This window comes from Strix aluco, chromosome 4 (assembly GCF_031877795.1).
Source record: "Strix aluco isolate bStrAlu1 chromosome 4, bStrAlu1.hap1, whole genome shotgun sequence".
Lineage (NCBI taxonomy): Eukaryota > Metazoa > Chordata > Aves > Strigiformes > Strigidae > Strix > Strix aluco.
Genome location: NC_133934.1, coordinates 53,121,530 through 53,142,994, shown reverse-complemented (window position 1 = coordinate 53,142,994; position 21,465 = coordinate 53,121,530). Strand labels below are relative to the sequence as shown.

At 36.3% G+C, this 21,465-nt stretch overlaps 1 protein-coding gene across 2 annotated transcripts in view; it reads right to left on the bottom strand.

The window, feature by feature from the left end:
• GRID2 (glutamate ionotropic receptor delta type subunit 2) overlaps positions 1–21,465 on the bottom strand; it is a 757,188-nt gene that overhangs the window by 217,185 nt on the left and 518,538 nt on the right. For both annotated transcript variants that reach the window (XM_074823105.1, XM_074823106.1), the window contains exons 6-8: positions 15,725–15,898; positions 10,447–10,608; positions 2,170–2,289 (exon numbers count right to left, since the gene is read on the bottom strand). In XM_074823105.1, coding sequence (XP_074679206.1) covers positions 2,170–2,289; positions 10,447–10,608; positions 15,725–15,898 — 456 coding nt within the window. The remainder of the gene's footprint in view (positions 1–2,169; positions 2,290–10,446; positions 10,609–15,724; positions 15,899–21,465) is intronic.

Below are 21,465 nucleotides of genomic sequence, written 5' to 3'. Positions count from 1 at the left end.
TTTAAATCCTTTTACTATTCAATTTGGTGTAAAAAATTTACAATATTTCATAAGAATTTTTTGGTTTTTTTAAAGACATTTCCACAAACAACTATCACATTCTCACAATAAATACAGAAATTTCCTTCTAAAGAAAATGCCATTCTCTACACCAGGACTCTTTCTAAAGCTTTCTCTGGATCACTGAATGCTGTTTAGAAAAAAAATTGGAACAGATTAGATCTGTTCTGCTCTGGACAATTCCTTCTTTTTAACCAGCTGAAACGCATCACAAAACTTTAACAATAGACATTTATAGTGTAACCTTCAATGGAAAATTTTCTTATAATCTCTATATTTAATTTTAAATGTTCATCTTGGCAAACATTAAAAAATACAGCTCTTGTGACAAGCTTTCATGGTTTCATGGTCTAATTATATTCTGTGCAAAACTGTTCTCTTTGACAAACTTCACATCTATTTCCTTTCAAAGACAATGAATGTCTCTGCCTTGAAATATGATAAAGAGCAACAAGAAAGGTTCAAAAAGCCTGTTGGTACTATCTCATTGCTTTGCACAACTGTACTATAGTTTAAATTTGAACTATAAAACTAAATTATACCATTGGAAAAGTTGGAAAGGTTAGAAAGTCTTTTTGTACTTCTATATTTGCAAGACCTTTCTGTGGGTCTCTCTTTCTCTTCCATGTTTTTGTGAAATGGAAGAGCACAATTTAACGTTTCACTCAAGCATTCACCCAGACAGGCCTGAAGTTGTAAAACAACCAAAGTCAACCAATTAAATTAAATGAAGACATACAGATTTGTCTTAGGAAGGACTACCTGGTTGCTCTAAATAACGAATAGCTCCTCGGTGCACATCATGAAAAATAAGTCAAAATATGTTGAAACAGACTGAATTTGTAGGTGAGGAAATAAGGACTCATCCAACATTCTGGTCATCTAAAGACTTTGCGAAGTGCACCTCCAAATATCAACAAGATCAAATTCCTTTTAGTTTCCAAAGCATCTATCAGGAACTCTGCTCAAGGTGAGGTAACTATAGGCATGTGTGTACATTAAAGTACAGACAAAGATGAAACAGCAGGAGTGGAATAACAATTCCAATGAACAGTGGAGGAGAAATTTCAGGAATTTAGAGACACTTTTAACTTCTTATTTATCTCTCCCTTCTTTCAGAGTACTTATCTGTTACTGCAGAAGGTATGCAAATGATGTACTTCATCATATAGTGACACTGATACATGGAACCAGTTTACATATATTAAGATAACTTTCTCTGTCATTTGCTTTCAATCACTTCAGGTTCCTCACATATAAAAACCACCGTGATGTGATACACTAAATAAAGAGATCTTGGTATTATCTTTCAGGAGGTCTGTCTCTGAAGGAGAATTGCTCCTGGAAAAGCCTATTAGTCTTTTATTTTCCCAAGAGGTACCATATGATTTTTGCTACTTTTGCCATCCTGATGGGCAGTTGTGCAAATTTAAGGATATGCATTGCAAATAGACACCTGCTTCCAACATTCCTTATACAGGACTTAGATTTATTTTTACAGACTAGCAAAACTGAAATACGAAGAAAAAGCAATTTTGCTGGAGATCTACGCCTTTTCCTCAAACAACTGAAGTCCAAGTATTTGGACTGTGTGGGGCAGCTGAATACCTAACATTATGCTTATTCTGTAAAAGTTAATTTCTACTAAAACGTTGAGTACTTATTTCATGAAGACAAGAAATTTTGTCTATGTTACAACAGATTTTCTCTTTCTGTACTTATGAATTTTAATCATCTAACAGTTGCAGCATCCCACTTCGACCGCAAGTATCAAATGCCAATCTCGGTGCTCTAAGCGCTATTCAATGTAAAGTTTGCTATTTTGGAAAGGGTTTGCAAGAGTTTCAAAACAACTGCTTTCACTGGTCTTTTGGGAGAGCTGACCAGCAGCTTAACACATTCTGTATTACAAACACCACCGTTATCAACACAAACTACTGCAAGGCCTCTTTGCAATAATAAAATAGATGGGTATCTAGAAGTTCAAGAGTTTTCCCCCATTCCAGCATGTTAGCTGCCATCAAACACTTTTCTATTAAAATGGAATACAAGAAAGGTTTTTAAAAAATCAGTAAAAAAAATCTCTTGTTTGAATATATGTAGCCTCACCTTGCGAATCCCTCTGCCAAGATCTTCTCCATAATTTGTTCCCAAAATTTCAAAATGCACATTGGGATTCCCCCCATTTTCTGCAAATTCCAGTTCTCCAGTCAAGCCATTCACTCCACCCTATTGGAAAAAAAGAATAATGAAGTGAAAACTCAGAAGTAGACAATAATAACAACCTTTAGTTTCTCCAAGGGATTTGTACATTAACTATGCACAATACAGACACAACTACAAGAATTCAGACAGTTTTCCAAAGACCGCCTTTCCCTAAAAATTCTGAAGCGTAAGTTGTTCTTCACAGAAGATTCAAACTCAGCAATGCTAAGCAGATGCAATACAAGCAGTAGTCTTACTCTTAGTGTATTTGCACTCCAATTTGACCCATCAGTGTATATGTATAGACATTCTAGCCTTATTAAAAAAAAAAAGTTTTGTGACTAATTTTAGTGGAAGCAAAACTAAAGAAAAATATATAAACAAAACTGCACAAAAATTAGTTGTGTTTGTTTATTTTTGCTTTCTGCCCCTAAATGTTTCACCCAAAAGAGATTCCCACATAAGATCAGGTTGAGTTTTGGATAAAGTTGGGTGTTTATTGGCCCAACATAAGTGATATGCACAAATGGTGAGGGGCTAGTCTAGCTGAATATAGTCATTTTCCTGTTTTCCTCCACAACTCTACTACTAAGAATGCATGAGATGAGCAAGAGTGCAGCATATTTTCAAACTTGCTTTTACTTTTTACATTTTGTCAAAAGGGGTTAAAATACCAAAGATGAAACAGTGAATATTTACGATAAAGAATCAGAGTTGAAAAGGCAATACATGCCACAGCAATACTCAAAATAAATTCCAGGGCTAATTCAACATGACACACATTTCATCTTTGTGTAAGAACTGTGACAACCTGAACTGTAAAAGCAACAGAGCCACGTGAAATGCCTACAGTGAAAACCTTTAGCCTTAAAAAATTTCTTCAGTTTTCAAATTCATAGAAAATTAGATGTTTAACCCACTCCCTGAAAAAAACTTTAACAATATTTTAAGTATGTATAAGAAAAAAATCTGACTCTGGTGTAAAACCACATGAAATGCATAGCTTTTCTTCAATACATAATGCAAAAGCTTTGCAGTTGTGATTTCTCTTTCAGTTAAGAGCTTTATTATTTGAACTGAAAAAAAAGGAAAATAAACTCTTGCAATATAAACTACCTAGCTAAGCACATAAGCCTTGCTGAATCATGATTTTAGAAGTTCTATTCTCACATCTTCAGTTTGGAGAAAATCCAGGAAGGAGTACAAAATTTGCATCTCCATTGCAGATTAGTATGAACTAAGAAAATGTTGTCATCCTTTTATAAAACATGAATATGATTATAATAAAAATAAGGAAGTTGACCATTGCAATAATACATTTAAAACTTAATAGAGACTACTATTGTCACATCAATATTTTATGAAGTTCCATTTTCAGTTAAAAACAAGACAATCTTTGTGTGTGTATATATATTTAATATTTTTAAACTCTTTTCTACAATATTTACTTTTTGGATGAGATACTAGAATAAATATTTTTAAAAAAGGAAAAAACAACGGCCTGATTAAGGGTACATCTGCAGAGTCTTTTGCAGGAAGATTCCAGGTCATTTCGCCATCGGTGAGAGCCAGCCAAGCAATTTTGATGCATGTTGCTATGGTTAGCATGACACTGAGGTTACTTATTAGCTTGAGTACAATCCTGTAATAATCACACTATCATGGCTTTTAGATTGGGGTTAGCACAACTCTGGCTGGTTCAGAGTAAAGACAGAGTGGGCTTGTGTTTACCTGAAAAATCATTTGAACATATCCTTAGGTAAATAACTGAGATTCACAAATATGAACCTCTTCTGCTAACTTATATTTGACTACAACCTATTCACGAACCAGAAATAAAAACCTGTTCCACATACCTTTTTTCTTATATGGTCTCATCTGGCTTTTTGATTAATCATGCTAGAATTTCATGGTACATGTGATGTAGAAATGCCTGCAAAGCAGCACAGATCTGCAAGGCTTGGGATCCCCATCTGATCCCCAAAAGCGTCCATCTGGTCGACTTGCCCTCCCTGACTGCATACAGCTGTTTCTAGTTCTGCACCACTCTGACCCCTTACCATATTTTATTATATTATACTCCTGTTATATTACATTCCTGTATTACTTCCTAAAACTCCCCCCCAATGTGAATTAGCCCTGTGAGTGTGAGGTAGGTTAAGTATGAAAATTAATTAAACTGTTAAAGACCTCCTGAGCTGCACCATGATTTCAAGTGAGCCACAAGCAAGGTCTGGAAAAAGGAAGGGAAAACTCTGGAACAAAATGATGAAAGAAAGGAAATAGTCAACAAAAAATATTAAAATCTGTGGACACAGATGCTTTGAACAGCAGAAAGTGTTTTCCTTTTTTCTCATTTTGTGACAAAGTAGTTTTAAATTGGGAACTTTCAATACAGAAAATGAAAGTGACTTTGTTATCCAGATTGAGTGCTCCAAATAATTTACAGGAAATGAAGATAGAATCATGTCTAAAGTGCAAATGATTTTTTGAGACTTGAGACAGCAATTTAAAATTTTAAAATTTTATTCCACTGTTTTATTTTATTTTATTCCATTGTTTTTTATAACCTTATTCCTATTTGATCAAATATGATACAAAAAATATAATTTGAAGAAGTATTTCACCTCCATTACATTTGAAGTAATGAAATCTACTTTTTAAGAAAACACAGGATTCTTTGGAAATACATGGCCCCTAATATATAGCACAGGTTAACAGACTTACCTAACATATTTTGGCATTGAATCTCTACCCAAAACCATTGTGTAAGCTTATTTATCTTGATTTTTAAATGGCTGCAACTGTTGGGGCAAGATACAAACTATAAGTCTGTTAGTTATTTTTGTTTGTCTCAAATCCAGCAGTAACCATAACAACAATTTTTGTCATTCATCTATTTTGACAATTTTATCATGCTTTGAAATTTCCTCATGTAAGAGTGCCTTTGATTAGAGCTTTCTTTCCTAGACTGTGTACATCTGCAAACAGTGTAATAAGAGCTCTGATTAGATGGGAATGCTCCTGGGTTGGAAAGGGCAGAGGCAGAAAAACAAAACAGTGAAGAACCGCCCATGTAATACCAACAACAATACTAAATCTGATAGGAAACTTCTTGGAGGTCCTGATGCTTCCTCCCTACCTGGGACCTACCTTGCTGGACCTGCAGGCCAGGCAATCATGTTATTGCTCTCTACTAGTCCTTATTGTCCCACACAGCCTTTTTACAAGGCTTACATGAGCCTGTTTTATTGCTTAGGGCTGATGGAGTGGGACAGCATACTGCCTAGGAAGAGTCTCTGGACACTGCTCCAATTTTTCTGCATAGTTTTTCACAATGTGGATCCCTTTAAAACAGTTACTTGATTTATGGCACGTGTTTTATCCCTCTGCTAATGCATAGTGGAAGGAGATCACAGAGGAAATGGCCATCTGTATGATAGCTACTGATCCAGTAACTTCCTGATAAGATTTTTCCAAGTTATTTTAGCGTTAATAATGATAATGGCTAAGAGGCAAAGAAATTTTTCATTTCATTTAACTTACAGAAACAATGCTATCTGGGGAAAAACGAAGACACATTTATTATCTAGTCTCAAATTCCTCTATGGTTGAGCTCCAACCATGCAATTTCCTGACACATTTAAAACTGAAGAGTGAAATGTCAGTTGTTAGGACAAAAATGTTTTACTTACGTTTCTGATCACTGCTCTGGGCTTTGCAGAGCTGTTATAAAGCTTGGCAATATAGTTAAAGCCTACTTGGGTCCTGTCTAGACTGGCAAGATAAACTACAGTTTATATATACTTAGGCACTACTATACTGTAAGTCCCTGAAGAAAGCACTATTTACCTAGCAGTCAGGACCTCACTTGGGAATGTCAGTTTGCCAATCATCAGTTATAAAATATTGTACTTGCTCTCACAGTTCCTGTTCAAACTTCCTCTTTTTTCAAAATATGATTATGCTCAGACAGTAGCTATTCTGTAATCAAAGAAAAAACTGTGGCTACAGGCAGAAAAAAATGCTATAAGCATTAAATATGAGTTTCACATTTTATTCTTAAAAAAATAGGATATTGAAAATTTGTTGATTTTTAACTTGACACACATTTTTAGCTGCTAGTGAAGACAGTCTAATCTACTACCTGAAAAACAACTTGGCATCTTTTTCGCACATCACCACAGAACATCACTGACGTTTCTGAGACCAGAACTAGTTGACATTTCCACCTACGATTCATGAAACAGCATGAGGTACAGCTCATTTTCCACAAAGGAATAGGCTCTATGTTGCTGCTAGCACGAAAAATTTGTTCTTTGTCAGTAAGCTAAACAAATGTGACTGGGAAGAGATCAGGTAAGCTGAGAAAAGATATATGCAATAACTTGATGTCATTTTTCTGGGTTGATCCTCCATATAATCCTACTTAGATTTATTCTCAGGCTATTCAGGAAGATTAATTTTTCCAACAGTAGAATTATTTTCTAGCAATAGTTATTTCTCTCACTGTGAAATAGCTTTACTGAGAAATAAACAAGTGAGCATGTGGTTTGGGGACAGTTCCTATTACAGAAGTGAATTTGGAACTAATTGCTAGAGCTGGCCAAATTCATTAAAAAGATTGTGTTTCCTGATTAATTTAACTATTCAGTTCCAGAATGGGTAGAAACAGATATTAGATTTTAATAATTGTAGTGAGCTTAAAATGTTTTTTTAGGCTTTGCCCAATCATCTGGAGTTGTTTGTAGAAATAGCGATGCAGGAATCAAATGTTCATCAGTGAAAAGTAACGAATATAGGGAATGATTCAGACAGCTATTTTGCCATTTCAAGAAACGTTTAAAACTAATTCCCCCTTGTCCTCTACTCTTCCCTATTAGCTCATTAATCATAAAGAAATTAGTTTATTTGCTGTCATAGTTCTCATATTTTTAACAAGTTCTGCTGCAGGTGGAACATCAGCATCCCTTTCTCTTACCTTCTTCAGTGTGTATCTTTATAGAGATTTCCCATCTTTCTTCTTATTTTCCCCTCCAGAAATCAAAGAGAGATTCTCTCTGCAGCTAAAACACTGCCAGATATCCCTGTTTCTGGATCTCTGATTCTAGAAGCTATTCTTCTAAAAAAGCTTCCTCTAGAACTGGTTTTTCCTGCTTTTTTAGCAGCAAGAGCTCAGTTGTGCAACATCACTTCCCCTGTGCTGTTGCCAGGAGAACAGCTACTTCCCTTGCTAGTCCTTTTCTAAGGCAAGCAGGCTGGAATTAGACATCTCTTCCTTAACTCTTTCCCCACCACCACCATACTCGGCTACAATGCAACACCCATTGAAACTACATTGAGGTGAGGGACAAACTGGGACAAGATGGTTGTTCCGGCTCTGTGATACAGGTTGTTATGAAGGTAGAGTTAAAGTTGTGCAGAAGATAGAAGTTCTTTTTCCAGGAGCATTTAAGAAGTCACAGAATGTATCTTCACCCTGAACTATAACGAAATCTTATGATATTCCATTATACACTATGTCTTTGGAACAGTGCTGATTTCAAAATCAAAATGCAGAACCTTTTATTCAGAAACTATTTAAATACCACATGGTAACTTCTTCATGTTTTGTTTCAAAATTAAGGAAAACCTGTATGTTTTTGAGAAAAACTTTTTATTTGAGTTGGTTTTAGAGGATGTTCCAAGATGACAGGAGAGAAAATGTGTTTAAAGAAAAAAACCAAGATGGAAATGGAAACCTTCTCAGAAAGAGAGATGAAGTGGTTTTTATTTTTCCTTTCACTACTTTTTAATTTGATTGTTTGCTGATACCTCATCAGATATTCATCAATGTCAACTTTTTAATTTCAAAAGTACACAGTTGTGATCCTGGAGTTCTACACAAATGCTTTAGTGAAACAAAAGGGAAAGTAAATCATAAAACTAAGGCAGAATTCCTCTTTCTTGTGCAATCCCATCTTTCAGCTGCAATCTTTAGCTTTCCTCTGCCTAGGGACTGAAATGGTACAGACATACACACAAACAGGAAATTTTTGTATATCATTTTGGATTAAATTTTGACTTTCAATTTTAACATGTTACTTCTAGAAATTAATCTCTGTCAGCACAATGCAGTACAAGGAGTATTTGGATTATTCAATTTACACCAATAAAATGATTTCTTATCAAAGCCATCTCATTAAAACAGCAGAGAAACCCAAAAGCAACAGGATGCAAGCCTGGTTAGCTGCACATGTCAGAAATTTCCTTGGCATTTGATTCATTTTTTAGCAAGCTAACCACAACCCTGGAATTTCCACTTGCTCCTGCCTTCTTGAATGCTTTTGTATTTCTCCAGGCCATTTCTCTTCATGTTTCGGGGTTAAGAGCCACATAAACTTATCTTCAACACAGTGCAGCTCTTATCTGAAAGGTCACAGGAGTTTCTTTTATTAATCACATTATTTTAGGAGGTGAGAATTGAAAAAAGGTACACTGGGTAGCTAGGGTGATGTGGCAAAGAATGGAATAAACTCTGCTTGAGATGCAAAGAGATGAGATGGTAGTAAGAAACAGCATAAAAGATTTTTATGTAGAACAGGATCAGTCTGCCATTCACAAACAACACAAGCAAGCAAATGGTAATAATGCAAAAAGTCAGCAGCCCTTTCCATGGTGAAGTACTAAATTTAGAGATGTTAGTAGGGCTACCAGACTTTGCCTGAAACTCCAGCTCAGATAGTAAATTCTAATTCTAAAGTGGAAATGGGTATTTCGACTTTTCTGTCTCAGGCATCCTATTTGGATTTGAGTAAATAGAAATAGCTGTTAGTGTATTAATGAAAAAGTGTGCAATAGTATTTACAAAATGCAAGTTGAGAAGAAAAGTTCCAGAACCAGCCTTGCCTGAAACATAGCTTAAAATACATAGGCCTGCCAAATGTGATTTTGAAATTGCTCTGATAGGTTAACAGCAATACAGTTTAGAGTCCCTTAAAGCCATATCCTGCTCCTGAAATAAGAAATGTGTCCTGGATTATCCTTGCCATTTCATGACTTCAAACTATTAGAGTGGCAACTGGGGACAGCCACCAAAAAAAGCCTTGAGCTGTTATATTTGGAGCTAATGCAGATTGACCTGGGACTGGGGAAAAAATAAGCAGTGTTCAAAGGAGCCTTACATTTTGCCTGCATCATCATTGTTTCTGGTGTAGGTAAATACCTAATGCAGAACAGCAATTTCTTGAAACAACATTATATTTTAAATTATTTTTTATGTCCTTTTAATGAAAGTCATAAATAAAGTACTATTTTTTTTTTAACTGGCCTGGGTTTTTTTGTATTTACAATGTAGACACTGCCAGCACTTTAAATGTAAGTATACATTACCAGGAAGTACGTGCAGACAAATGAGAAGACAGTTTTATGAAAGACATCAATAACATAAGGAGACTGAACTGAATAACTTACAGGGGAGGGTAAACTACCAACCTATGCATATTTTGACTAAATACTGACCCAGAAGGTTGTGATAATTGTCTCTAAGTATGTGGAAGCTGCAAACATCATGAAGAAATGGAATAACTAAGAAAAAATATCTTTAAAGACTGAAGAATAGGAAAAGCATCTTGGGCATGAGAATGGTTAAGGTATGAAATAATAATCACAGGGAAGCAGCGAGAGCTTAACATTGGATAAAGCACTGTAGAGACTATTATAGGGAACAGTTCTGCAATGGCAGGATATAGACTAGATGAGTTTTCCTCCCTCTCATTTCTGTTATTTCACTATATTAATGTCAATAGCAGCGCGACAGCAAATTCCACAGAACACTACCCAAGTGTAATTCTGCAACCTTTTTTTTTTTTCTTTTACAAATCAAATAGTAAATTCATCTGCTTTACCTCCTAACCTGTGACACTTTTTCAATAGGATGTAATTCATACTTGACAATTCTACTTTGGTAAACAATTTGGTAAACAAACTCATTGACTTAATTACAAATATGCTCATTATGACATGGAAAAAACCCCAAACCAGTTAAAGACTATTTTCATTCAAAAACTGTACATATATCAAAACTATTGCTTTGAAAAGACACTGCTGGTACTGGCAAGAATAGTACACACCTCTGAAGGAAATACCGCCTAATGTAAACATTACAGAAACCAAAGATGAGGAAATACAGGGAAAAGGTACCTTCTTGATGGTTTCCAACATAGATCGTCCTCCTTGCCAGGGTTTAGAGTTTTTCCTGATGCAGGTGAGGCTGGCCATGCTGTGCCACTTCCTGTCCTCCAGCTTCTTATGAAAGGCATTTGCCAATAGGAGGACAGTGTCATATATATACAGGTTTGAAATCTGCAAAGACATTAAAAGGGGAGTATTAGCATCATTGGTTGTGGTCTCATGCCAGCAGCCAGAATTTATCATTTATTTTGCCTCACCCATAATCCTCTGGTAATTTAACAATTTATTTGTTATTAAGAAGAAACCTGTAACAGTCAAAAATTCATATCTTTGGCTCTGGTAAAAACTGCAGCTAGGGACTGTCACACTACAAGTTATTTGTAGCATCAAACTACACACGTGAAGTACAGGCAACACAATCACTGGCACAGCTCCACTTGCAGGATTTAAAGCTCAACTTGTCAACGTAAACAGACTTTCTTTTATTTTTAACCAGTTGCCTGCAACTTTCAATTTTTCAGTCTCCAGATATTTGGACACCATCAAATTCTCTTCAAGATTGTTTTGTTCTTTTGAAAAACAGAAACTCTGAAAATTTAAAGTAAATCATTTCATTGTGTTTTTTGTTCATGATTTTTGCAGTCAATTCTGACTGAGGCAATTTCTGGAATTAAATATGACCTGATGAACTCTTTATCAATGCGCAGTTGCATGTCTATTCTGCAATTTATAGTGTTTCCTGTCAGAGTACTTGGCAATGGCTGCTAATTCCTTGCAGGATGAAACTCTTACTGAGTAAATGTGTATATGTTTCACGGTGAGCACAGTTACATGCATACGGTGTGAGGAAGTTCCAGTTTGGCATCAAAGAGAGAACAGTTGAACTCAAGAAAAGAAATTACTTGGGTGCCAGTTCCACTTACCCATGTACGATTTCTAGATATTTCAAATGCACACAGTACAAAGTCAGATGTGAAAGATACAATTCAATGTAAAAGAACAGAAGCTTGAAATTCCTGAACACTTATGAAATGAGTGATTTACAATGTAGCTTTATTTCAGTCATTTCTGTCCTCAAATGGCAGGAACATTTAAGTTACTAACAGTATCATAAAGAGGAACCTCAGCTCTCCTGAACAGAGATTCTCGGGAAGAGAAATGATGTTCAGAAATGAGAAGGACCTTTGGGAATATTATTTTTAGATAACCTATTTGTCATTTGAAGCCATGGGACCTGAAGTTACTAAGGGAAACTCAAGTTTCCTCAGCTGCACTATGAAGAGGGCTGTAGAGCATTCCCAGTGCCTGAAAACAAATTAGCCAGCAGCAATTTGCTAACTGAGGCAAGGTTGCTGGGTTTTTTTCTCCAACAGTCACAGACAAGCCAAAAGACATTTCCTAGATTTGTGGAATATGTTGACTGCTCTGTGTAAAGGTTTCTCCATACAGATGGTCTGCTCAAAACCTTAAAAAAAGAAGTAAGCTTACAATAGGAAAGCATGCCAACTTTGTGAAGAATGCCCTTATTCTGCCTCTTAAAAATATCCAAAGACTGGGAAAGTCCTGCAGCTATTGGGAGGAGGTATATGCCAAGGAACCACAATAATGCTCAACATCTGAGACACTGATTGGCAAATCCACATATCATCTTATAAAAAAAAAAAAAAAAAAAAAAAAAAGAAGAAAGAAAAAAGAATAGCCCCTCTTTCTGTCTAATTACTCCTTTCCATATAACCTATTTTTTATGTTTTTATTTTCTATGTAAATTCCATCTTTATACTGGCTTTCCCTGTGTCATCTGCAATCTGCTCTGTACAGTTCTCACAGAAAGGTTTTGTGACAGACTTCTTCCCTGCCTAGCATCCAGGAAAGAGGTTGTCTTTCTCCTTACCTTGCCAGAATTCCCTGGGGCATTTTGCCTTCCACATTTTATTGAAGGAGATCTAATGGTCTGCTGCTTTCCCTCCTGATAAACTCCTGGGATCCTCTATTGCCTTTGCAACTCTACATTGTTAGTTCCACAAACACACAGAACTTCTAATCCTTATTTCCCTTTTTCTTTAAATGGCAATAATCCTTCACACTCCCTCTTTCTGGAAGGCACTTCTTTATTCTCACCAAAGCTTTTCCCATGACTCCAGTGGCTGTGAATATTTCCGTTTCAGTATTCACCCAGGAACTAATTTACTTTCCACAGATGCACAGGCCAGGCATCACTGTGCATGACAGGATTAAAAGCACGGATTGAGGATCTGGGTTCAGATTAATCAAGCATTTTTAAAATAAATTGGATTATTTGTCTGTGTATTGTAAACCTACAAAGAAATCAAAGCATTTCAGCTAAAACCATATTTCCCCAAAGAAGTCAGCACCACAGGGACATTAGTTTGAGGCGGAGAGAAGGAATTATTATTATGCTGTCAGGCAAGTTTATTTTACATAAGCCTTCGCCAAAGGAAAAAAAAACTCTCTAGAGAGCAGAGACAATAAGGTCACTAATGAGACTAAACTGCTACATGAAGAGCTACAGATGCCAAGACATCATTTCCCAACAAAATGACATTGCTTTCAAGGTAGCTTCTGTAACCTAATATCATGGGAATAGAAGACTATTGTCACAGGTCATGAGGAAGGATGCACTCACTAATCTAAGAGTAATATAGCTGGGCCTTCATCAAGTATTAACAGGACTCACAAAGTACAGAGCTCAGCAATTATTAAGCATTGTTATTCCTTCACTAATAGTTCAGTTTAACATTTACAGCAATCTATCACTGATAATGCAAAGATATAGACACAGCGATTAATTTCTGCTTCTCAAAATCACCCTTCCCTGTCACTACCAGAAGTACGCTTCATTAGTAACTGTCCCAAAGCACAGAGTGGGGCTGTAATTTGAAGTCTCTTTACACTTTTATTCATTTCCCATGTAAATTTACTGGGACATTTAACGCATTGCCTGGCACCCATTACTGATCCTTTATTTATTCCAAGTCTCTTAGATTAATGGCTGGGCACTTGCATTACCAAACAGTATCTAACTGCATAACCTCCTGTTGATGCAATTCACAATTCAGATGTGATTTTTTGTTTAAGAATGTAGAATAAAGGTATTTAGCAATCAGATTAAGTATGAGTGATTAATCTGGATTAGCAGTATTTATTTTACATATACCTAGACTATTGCACATAGATTTTGGACAAAAGGATTATGGTACTAAATACTACTGTGAATCCAGTTTTAACTTCTTGACTCCAAAATGATATGGATTTATAGAAATTGTTGCTTTGACTAGGACATTCCCAGAGACACAATGAGAGATCTTCACCAAAATATTTTTTGGTGTTTTAATAAAGATGTTGAAAAAAATTAATTATTCACACAGACTTTAGGGGGAGTAATTCAGAAAAAATAAATCAAGAAATCCACCCTTATAATTTCCAGAGAATGTTTCTGATTAGTCACACTTCGATGGCATAAAAAAAAGCATTAGAAATTTCAATTTATAAACTGTTCCGATTCCCCACTGGAATAGAAGTTAATTTATAATATTGTTGGGGAGAACAAAGAAACAGTGAACAAACCCCGCAGCTACTAGAAGGTCTGTGCATCGTATGAAGACACCAGGGGAAACTGTGTCAGAGTTTTTCTTCCTTTCAGATTTTAGTGTTGTCTCACTCAGCTACTAATGAAGTGCATCCATCTCAGGGAAAGCATGAAAAAAGCAGCTCAACTATGCAGAACAGTTAAACTAGTCAAGTTTCCATCATTCCTTTGAACTAAAACCTTATGAAAGTTTTCAATAGGAATATTACAGCTCTCCAAGCTATAGGTCAATCAAGAAGCACAGGTTAAGGTATAAGGTCCAATCTAACACATTAAATGGAATTTGCCAATTTGTAGAGAATAAACTTTGATTTCTAGAACTTTTCTTTCCTAGAGTCAGTTCACTGTTGAAGTGAAAATGAAGTGAAAGTGAAGTTGAAAAGAAAAATATATCAAAACATGAAGCCTCCCATCAATACATGATTATTGTTTTCTGCCTTGCTGTAGTTAATAATTTTGTTCAAGAAAACTGTTCTCTGCAATCTCTATTGGTTGCACGTAATCACACCCTCAGTTTTATGCATTATCCATAGACTACCAAAGCTCCCCCTAGGACCATGCTGTCAGAACAGTGCAACCTAGAGAATTTTCACAGTTCCTAAACAGCCTCTAGAGATATCCTATGAAACTATTGACCTTACACAGCTCTGATTATCTTAAGAGCTCTGACAGGATCACTGTGCAGTGTGCTATGGTCATAGTTTTTCACGTCATCAATAGTTGCTTACTGGCTGCTTTGTGAACAATCAGTGAGGCAAAGGCTCTTACAGCTAACCCGAAACAGGACAAGACCAGACACACTCCTCCTTTTCCCCTTACATATTTCCATTTTAAGCAAGGACAGTCTTCAACATCTCACTATTTCTCTCCCATTGTTTTCCCTCCTTTCTTTCAGCATCACAAGATGACTGCTCTTTGCTGCTAAGTCAGATATGCTCCTCCTGCACTGTTGCCAATGCAGTCACATTTCCACAAATTTGTAAATGACCATGCAAAAAACCCCAAAAGTAAAATTGACATCTTAAGCCAATTTCACACTCCTGATTTACCATAGCTTTGTCGTGATGAAGCCTAATCGGATATACAAGAGAGATAGAGGACTTGCTCTTGGAAAAATTATGTGAAGTCAGGAGGACAGTGACCATGATCCTGTCACTGACTTCATGTGGTAGGAAGGGTCTTATAGTGAATCATGATTTGTAATTAACAGCCCCGAAAATAAGGCCTCTTTGGAACATAGGCATAGATTTAGGTGTGTACACCAAGACACTTCAAACAGATGACACAGGTGCTCCCCAGGAAGGCTTTGCTACTGACAGCACATCTGAGGCTTAGAGAAGCATGGCAACTGAGGAGACATTGGCTATGGGGAGGAAATTCTTCTCGATGACTTGACAAAAAAATCAAATTTAGCAGGGCAACAACTACCCCACTGCCTGGAGATCAGGTGGCTTTTTTGGACTTTTTTCTCAATTGCTGTGGAGTGGGTGAGTTGTTCTTGTCCATCAGTCACACTCACCCCTTGCCCAAGTATTTTCTTGTCACGCTATGAGCCATTAAACTACATGTCAGAGAGAACATGAAAAATAAACATTCAATTACACTAAGTCCCTGGGGAAAAACCTTGAACTTATCTAAAAAGACAGTTCCCAGGTGGAAATAGACTGGTATATGAACTACCTCCATGCTTTGGGAGAAAGGGTCCTTTGGATCACACAGTGATGAAGATATTCTGTGGTTGCCACGGAAACAGCGCTGACTTATGTTTTGGGGGACTGGAAACGTCTGTCGAATAATTGTTAATCTTCCAATTGACCTTCTCACCAGCTCCTGCACATCCACATCATTTATTTCCTGGAAGATAAGGCAAGGGAGAGAATATGCTTAAAAGTTAAAATACAGAAATGTTACCACCAGATTATTAACTAAAAATAAACTGAGAGGGCCAAGAGGTGTGTGATTGCTACATGGCTATTGTCGAGCTCTGCCACAGCCTCAAAAAGAACATATGCATGCTCATTAAAACAATAGAAATACCACCCTTACAATAATTGCAGAAGTTTAAAATGTACTGTGCCCAAACCTCACCGAATCTTTGTAGATGGAACCGGGCTTAGTAGTTTCATTTTGGCTTTTCTCTCCCTCTCCTTTTACCTTTGATCTTTTACTTAAAAGTGTTTCATAGTATCGTTGGCAGATAATGTGAAAATCAGTAGGAAGTCATACCATGATGTATTTCTAAGTGTAGCATTACTTAGGAGCTGTGAAGGTACAGACAATTATTCAGGCCTTAAGTGTTCATTTCCTGGAAACAGAATATCAAGAACCTATAAACAACGTGCAAGTTAGCAGACATCATTTACCAAAAGGGCAAGGAATATGCATTAGAGCATTCTAGGTGTGTATGTGCTTATTTATAGCAAGACCTAATTTAAAACCAACATTTTACTCCATAGGGTACCTATTAAAGCTTACAGCTGAACACTCAACTCTACAGACACACACTTTACAGGAAAAATAACTAGTAAATACATCAATATGTGAAATATTAAGTTAAATATTAACTTTAAGGAAGGTTAGGGAAATCAGCAAAACAGTTCTTTACATGGTATAAATTCTTGCAGTTTGGGAACACGGTGTTTTACACCACTGAATGATGAGGCCCTTGGGGAACATGGAGTGAGAAGAGCATGGGCTCACAAGCAACAGCAACTGACTCCAACCTTCATATAAGAACTCGAACTTTAGTTAAATGTAGGCTTTTTCTGATGACTCAAATAGGATTAGCTGGTAACTTTCAAGGCAATTCTGTGTCTGTATTTTTCTGTAAAGCAGGAGAAATAATCTACAAAATTGTTCAATTTTTTACCTAGACTCTGTTTTTCATCATGCTGAACTGTTGGTCCATAATCTGCCTTAATTACAGAGGCTGATGCCCCAAACTTTCTAGATGTTTAAATTTGTGGATACACCCCCAGTAAGGGAGGTGCTTGAAGAGCTCCTATTAGCAGCTTTGCATACAGCCACAGTTTATTGAATATTTCTGATTGTCATTTGTGTATTTATAGCTTTTCATTTTTTAAAGGATACAGCACATCTGCACTGTTATACCTGTAACATCATAATTTTTGCCGCTAGCTTCCTGATCTATACCTATAATCAAGAACTTAGGAGACACCAGGAGATAGACTTGAACTCAAATTACAGAATCTTCCTTGTGAAAAGGAAGCCAAGCTTTTTGAAAAAGCAGCTCTTTAAATCTTAAGACAATTTTCCTAGTAATTTTGAGGGTTTTTTTGAGCTTCAGTTAACATTCTTTAAATCAATTATTTTGAAGCCACTTCTTTGGACATACTGCTATTTGTTTATTTCCTCTAAATTTTGGAAAAAAAATATGCAAGATGTAAATTTTAACTTCTACTCTCTTGACTACAGTAAAAGTATTTTATTCTTTTTCACAGATTGTCATAGTTTCTGAATTCATCTGTTATTAATGTTCTTTATGAAATATAGATCTTTCTGCAAACAAAAATAACACATGGCATCAGCTGTGTCCAGTGTAATATCTTGCATTTCTGGTCAATTAATTCTTAATGTACCACAGATAATGGTTTCTCTCAGTTTAAGATGCTGTCTTTTCATTTAGTCTGTATCATCTCACTAGCTGCAAGATAAAAAATAAAATAAAATGTTTTAGCAAAATGTATGTCAGTTTTTTATAATGCTTTCAATATAATTGGAAAGGAGAGCTCAAGAAACTTCTTATCTTGATTTTAAACTATATTCTTTCTCAAGAGTATTTAAAAATGTTTGCCTGGTTTCATTATACACCATGCCCAAAATGTAATAGCAAGACTGTTAGACTCATTCTAATAATGTAAAAACTGATACCTGCATGGCCATATTATATTGCTAAATAGTACTTTAGAAGAGATTTCTACTTTCAGCTGCTCAAACAATTCTCTTTTCCGCCTCAAAAATGTATTCATTTTTTTCTGTATTTGGCATTTTTTGGTGCATTTTCATTAGAGTGTTCTCATTTTAACCTTTACGTTACTACCTCATACTTTTATACATCACCTGGGAACTAATAGCAGAATCTGAACACCAAAGAGATTTTTGTATGGTTGCCAAGGAGGTATATACATCAATACATTGATGATAGCTATTATTTTAAATGCTGTGAATTCCACTGATTATATCACAAATTCAGATTTTAGGTTAACAATAAAGCAATGCCATGCAAACCCAAATTCAACTTTAGCCATTTGCTATATATTTCTTTGTCATTTTTTAAATACTTGGCATTGACTGAGTGATGAGCCTTTTACATAATGACTCTCTAATATCATCCCTCATTCTTGAATTTTGGATCTGACTTAAGAAAACTATATAAAGCAACTATTGTATGAGAGGAAACAATTTTCATTTGCACTTCAAAGGAGGATACAGTATAATGATATAAGGATGGCAGATGATCTGTTATACAAGCACCAAACGTCAAAAAAAATTATGAAGAAGGTGGCCAAGTTGAACTGAGTTGGCACCTGTATAAATTTTGGCTAGGTTATGTGGGGCTTTTTCCTTGAAAAATCAGAAGTTCAATATGTAGTTCCAAACCTTTCTTTCGTTGGTCTGAACTAGGAATAAAGGGGAGGCTGTCCTATTTCGAATGGAACAGGGACAAAATTAGATGTACATTTCCTCTGAGTAGGCAAATAAATAAGGAAAGAAATTATAGTTAAAATGAATAGCTCTTTGCAGATGAATTAGGAAAAGGGAACTGAAGAGGATCACCTCAACATACCAGGCAGAGACTCCAGTGGGAAGCCAGACTATATACTAGATACCTAAAATACACTGCCGTTCACTTTGTCTCATTATTTTAAGATAAGCAACCTCGGCACAGGCTTACTATTCACCACAGACAGACTGCACCAGCCGCGAGAGACAGGGAAGGAAAGAATTTATTCACACGCTCCTGTTAGAAGAACCAAACAAAAGCAGCAATACCTCTTCTTATGGAAACATCTTAACTTTGGGCCAAGATGTATTTATCCTATACTGAACATGCCCTATTTTCCAGTGCATGCTATGTCTTCATCACATCCTTCATGACACTCAGAGAGGAAAGTGTGTCTTCCTCCTCCAAAAGCCAGCAGCAGTGAGCAGGGGGCAGAGCAGGAAAGGGTGGCCACTACACACTCCCTTGAGACCTGTGGGCTGCCACTGCCCATGACGTAGCACACGTGTGAAGTGCTGAATTTCTCAGCACTTTCCAAAGAGGAGTAGCTGAGGCGAAGGCATAACTAGATGAAGCTCCAAGGCAAGTAAAATGACATCTTGAACTGCATAATAATTTGCTCCATTATATCTCCCTTAGGTTTCTTATGTTCTGGGGAGAATGATGAAAAAGAGAAAATTGATAGGACAAGAAGTCAATTTTTAGCTTTCACAGAGAAAAAAATCCAAGAGTTTGGAGAAAGCAGGGCTAAGTCAACCTGTCCATTGGCTCTCACCTGTTTGAAAAAAAGAGCTGGCAGCTTGGTTGCCAACCTGTACCAAAGAGGGTGGTATTTCACACCTGACCTACCGCCACCACCAGAAAATGTAAGGGTTCAAGTGAACCTCTAACATTACTATTAATCAGTTATCCCTATTAAAATGTAGAATTATGTGAAATCCTGGAACTGAGTTGTGATTTTAGTACCTGATCTAGCTGCTTGAGCTTAAAACATAGTTATGCTCTATGCTCTTCTTCATGGTGGAGTGCATTGGGCTGAATCACAATGGAACAAGTTGAATGCGTTGGCCAAGGACTGGCCCTCTCCTAGGAAGAACAGGTGTTCATCCAAAAGTGGCCTTTAAATACAACCTTGTGGGTCCCACAGTCCTCTCTTGTGCTATGATGGGCAAAGCCGTTGGATCTATTTCCATAAACTGTTCTTTAAAAGAGTTTGGGGATTTTTTCATTCTTTCCTCAAAGAAGGAGTTTTTCCAGACTCTGATGTCTCTGGTAATTAAAAACCTTCCACTAACTTTTGTCCTCAGTTTATTAATGGATGATTTGAACTCATTTGTTCTTGTGCCAACCTTGTCCTCTAGCCCTTGACAATGATGCATTTATTCACACTCTGTATATGTTTATAAACAGAGAACGTATCCTCTTTCAGTATTTGTTTTTATAGGCTAATCAAGCCAACCTTTTCAATCTCTTCTCACACAAATCAGCTTTTCTGTGCAGCCTTTCCGTTCTAATTTTAATAGAGCTGGTCACAACTGTGCACATTACTGCAGATGAAATCCAACCAATCCTTTGTTCAGTAGCATTAATATTTTCACCTCCTGTATGGTAACTGTAGGCAGTGGAAAGTGTTTTGGGCTGTCCTTGAGAAAACAATAGTAATAGAGAGCTGGTGGCAGCCTTGGGCATAGTAAAGATGACCCTCAATGTTTTAACAAAGGAAAATGGTTGAGACAGACATGGATTTAAAATTACAAAAGGACATTTATTTCATTTAAGAAGAGCAAAAGAAAGAAAAGTGATGAAAAATCATACAAATGCGCCTTCTTCAGTTCCACTAAATAAAATCTAAGCTTACTGTACACTTGTGATTTAAGAGTCATAGAAGAAATATAATTTTACTATCCTGGGATTTTTGGGGTTATATTTACTATTTTACAGAGGAAAAGAAGCAAGGAGAGACAGACAGACAGAGGGAGAGAGAGTGTGAGAAATCCATTCTCACATTTTGTTAAGGCATATTTGATCACGACTACATTCAAAACTATGACTCCTGCAAATTTTAAATAAAGAATTGCACCATCTGCTTTAAGGCCCTGAAGAAATAGGAACATTTATTTGGAGAATGTTTCCTCAGCTGACTGCACTGATCAGAAGAGATTTGTATTATTTGCAAAGGACTAATACGTATTATGCTTTAGCAAATTATGAATCTTTTCGTTTTATGGGAACACCCCCCTCCTCCCACACATGCATTTCCATTATGATACACAGTCTTCAAGCAAATCTGCTGTATTACATTAAATAGCAACTAATGGGACAATAAAAATTAAGGAACTCTTTCCAGGCATTATAGCATTTAAAGCGAGCAATTAAAATAACAGATGTTACCTCAAAAAGCCTAAGTAAAAGCCTGATCACAAAACTGAAGGTGGTATTTCCTTTTGTATTACTATACTCAGTAAGTGTGCTGTATCCCCTTGGCACAATGATGGAAAAGAAAAGACAATTCCAGCTTATTTTGGTATCTCAACGAAGGGAACTATTTGAATCATATGTAGATTTTCCAAAACAATGCATTTTCACTCTAATAGATCATCTTAGAATTTTAAATTAGGAGTCCAGAAAAGCAGTGTTACAGTTACTTGGTTAAGAGTCTGATTTAGCCAATACAGTC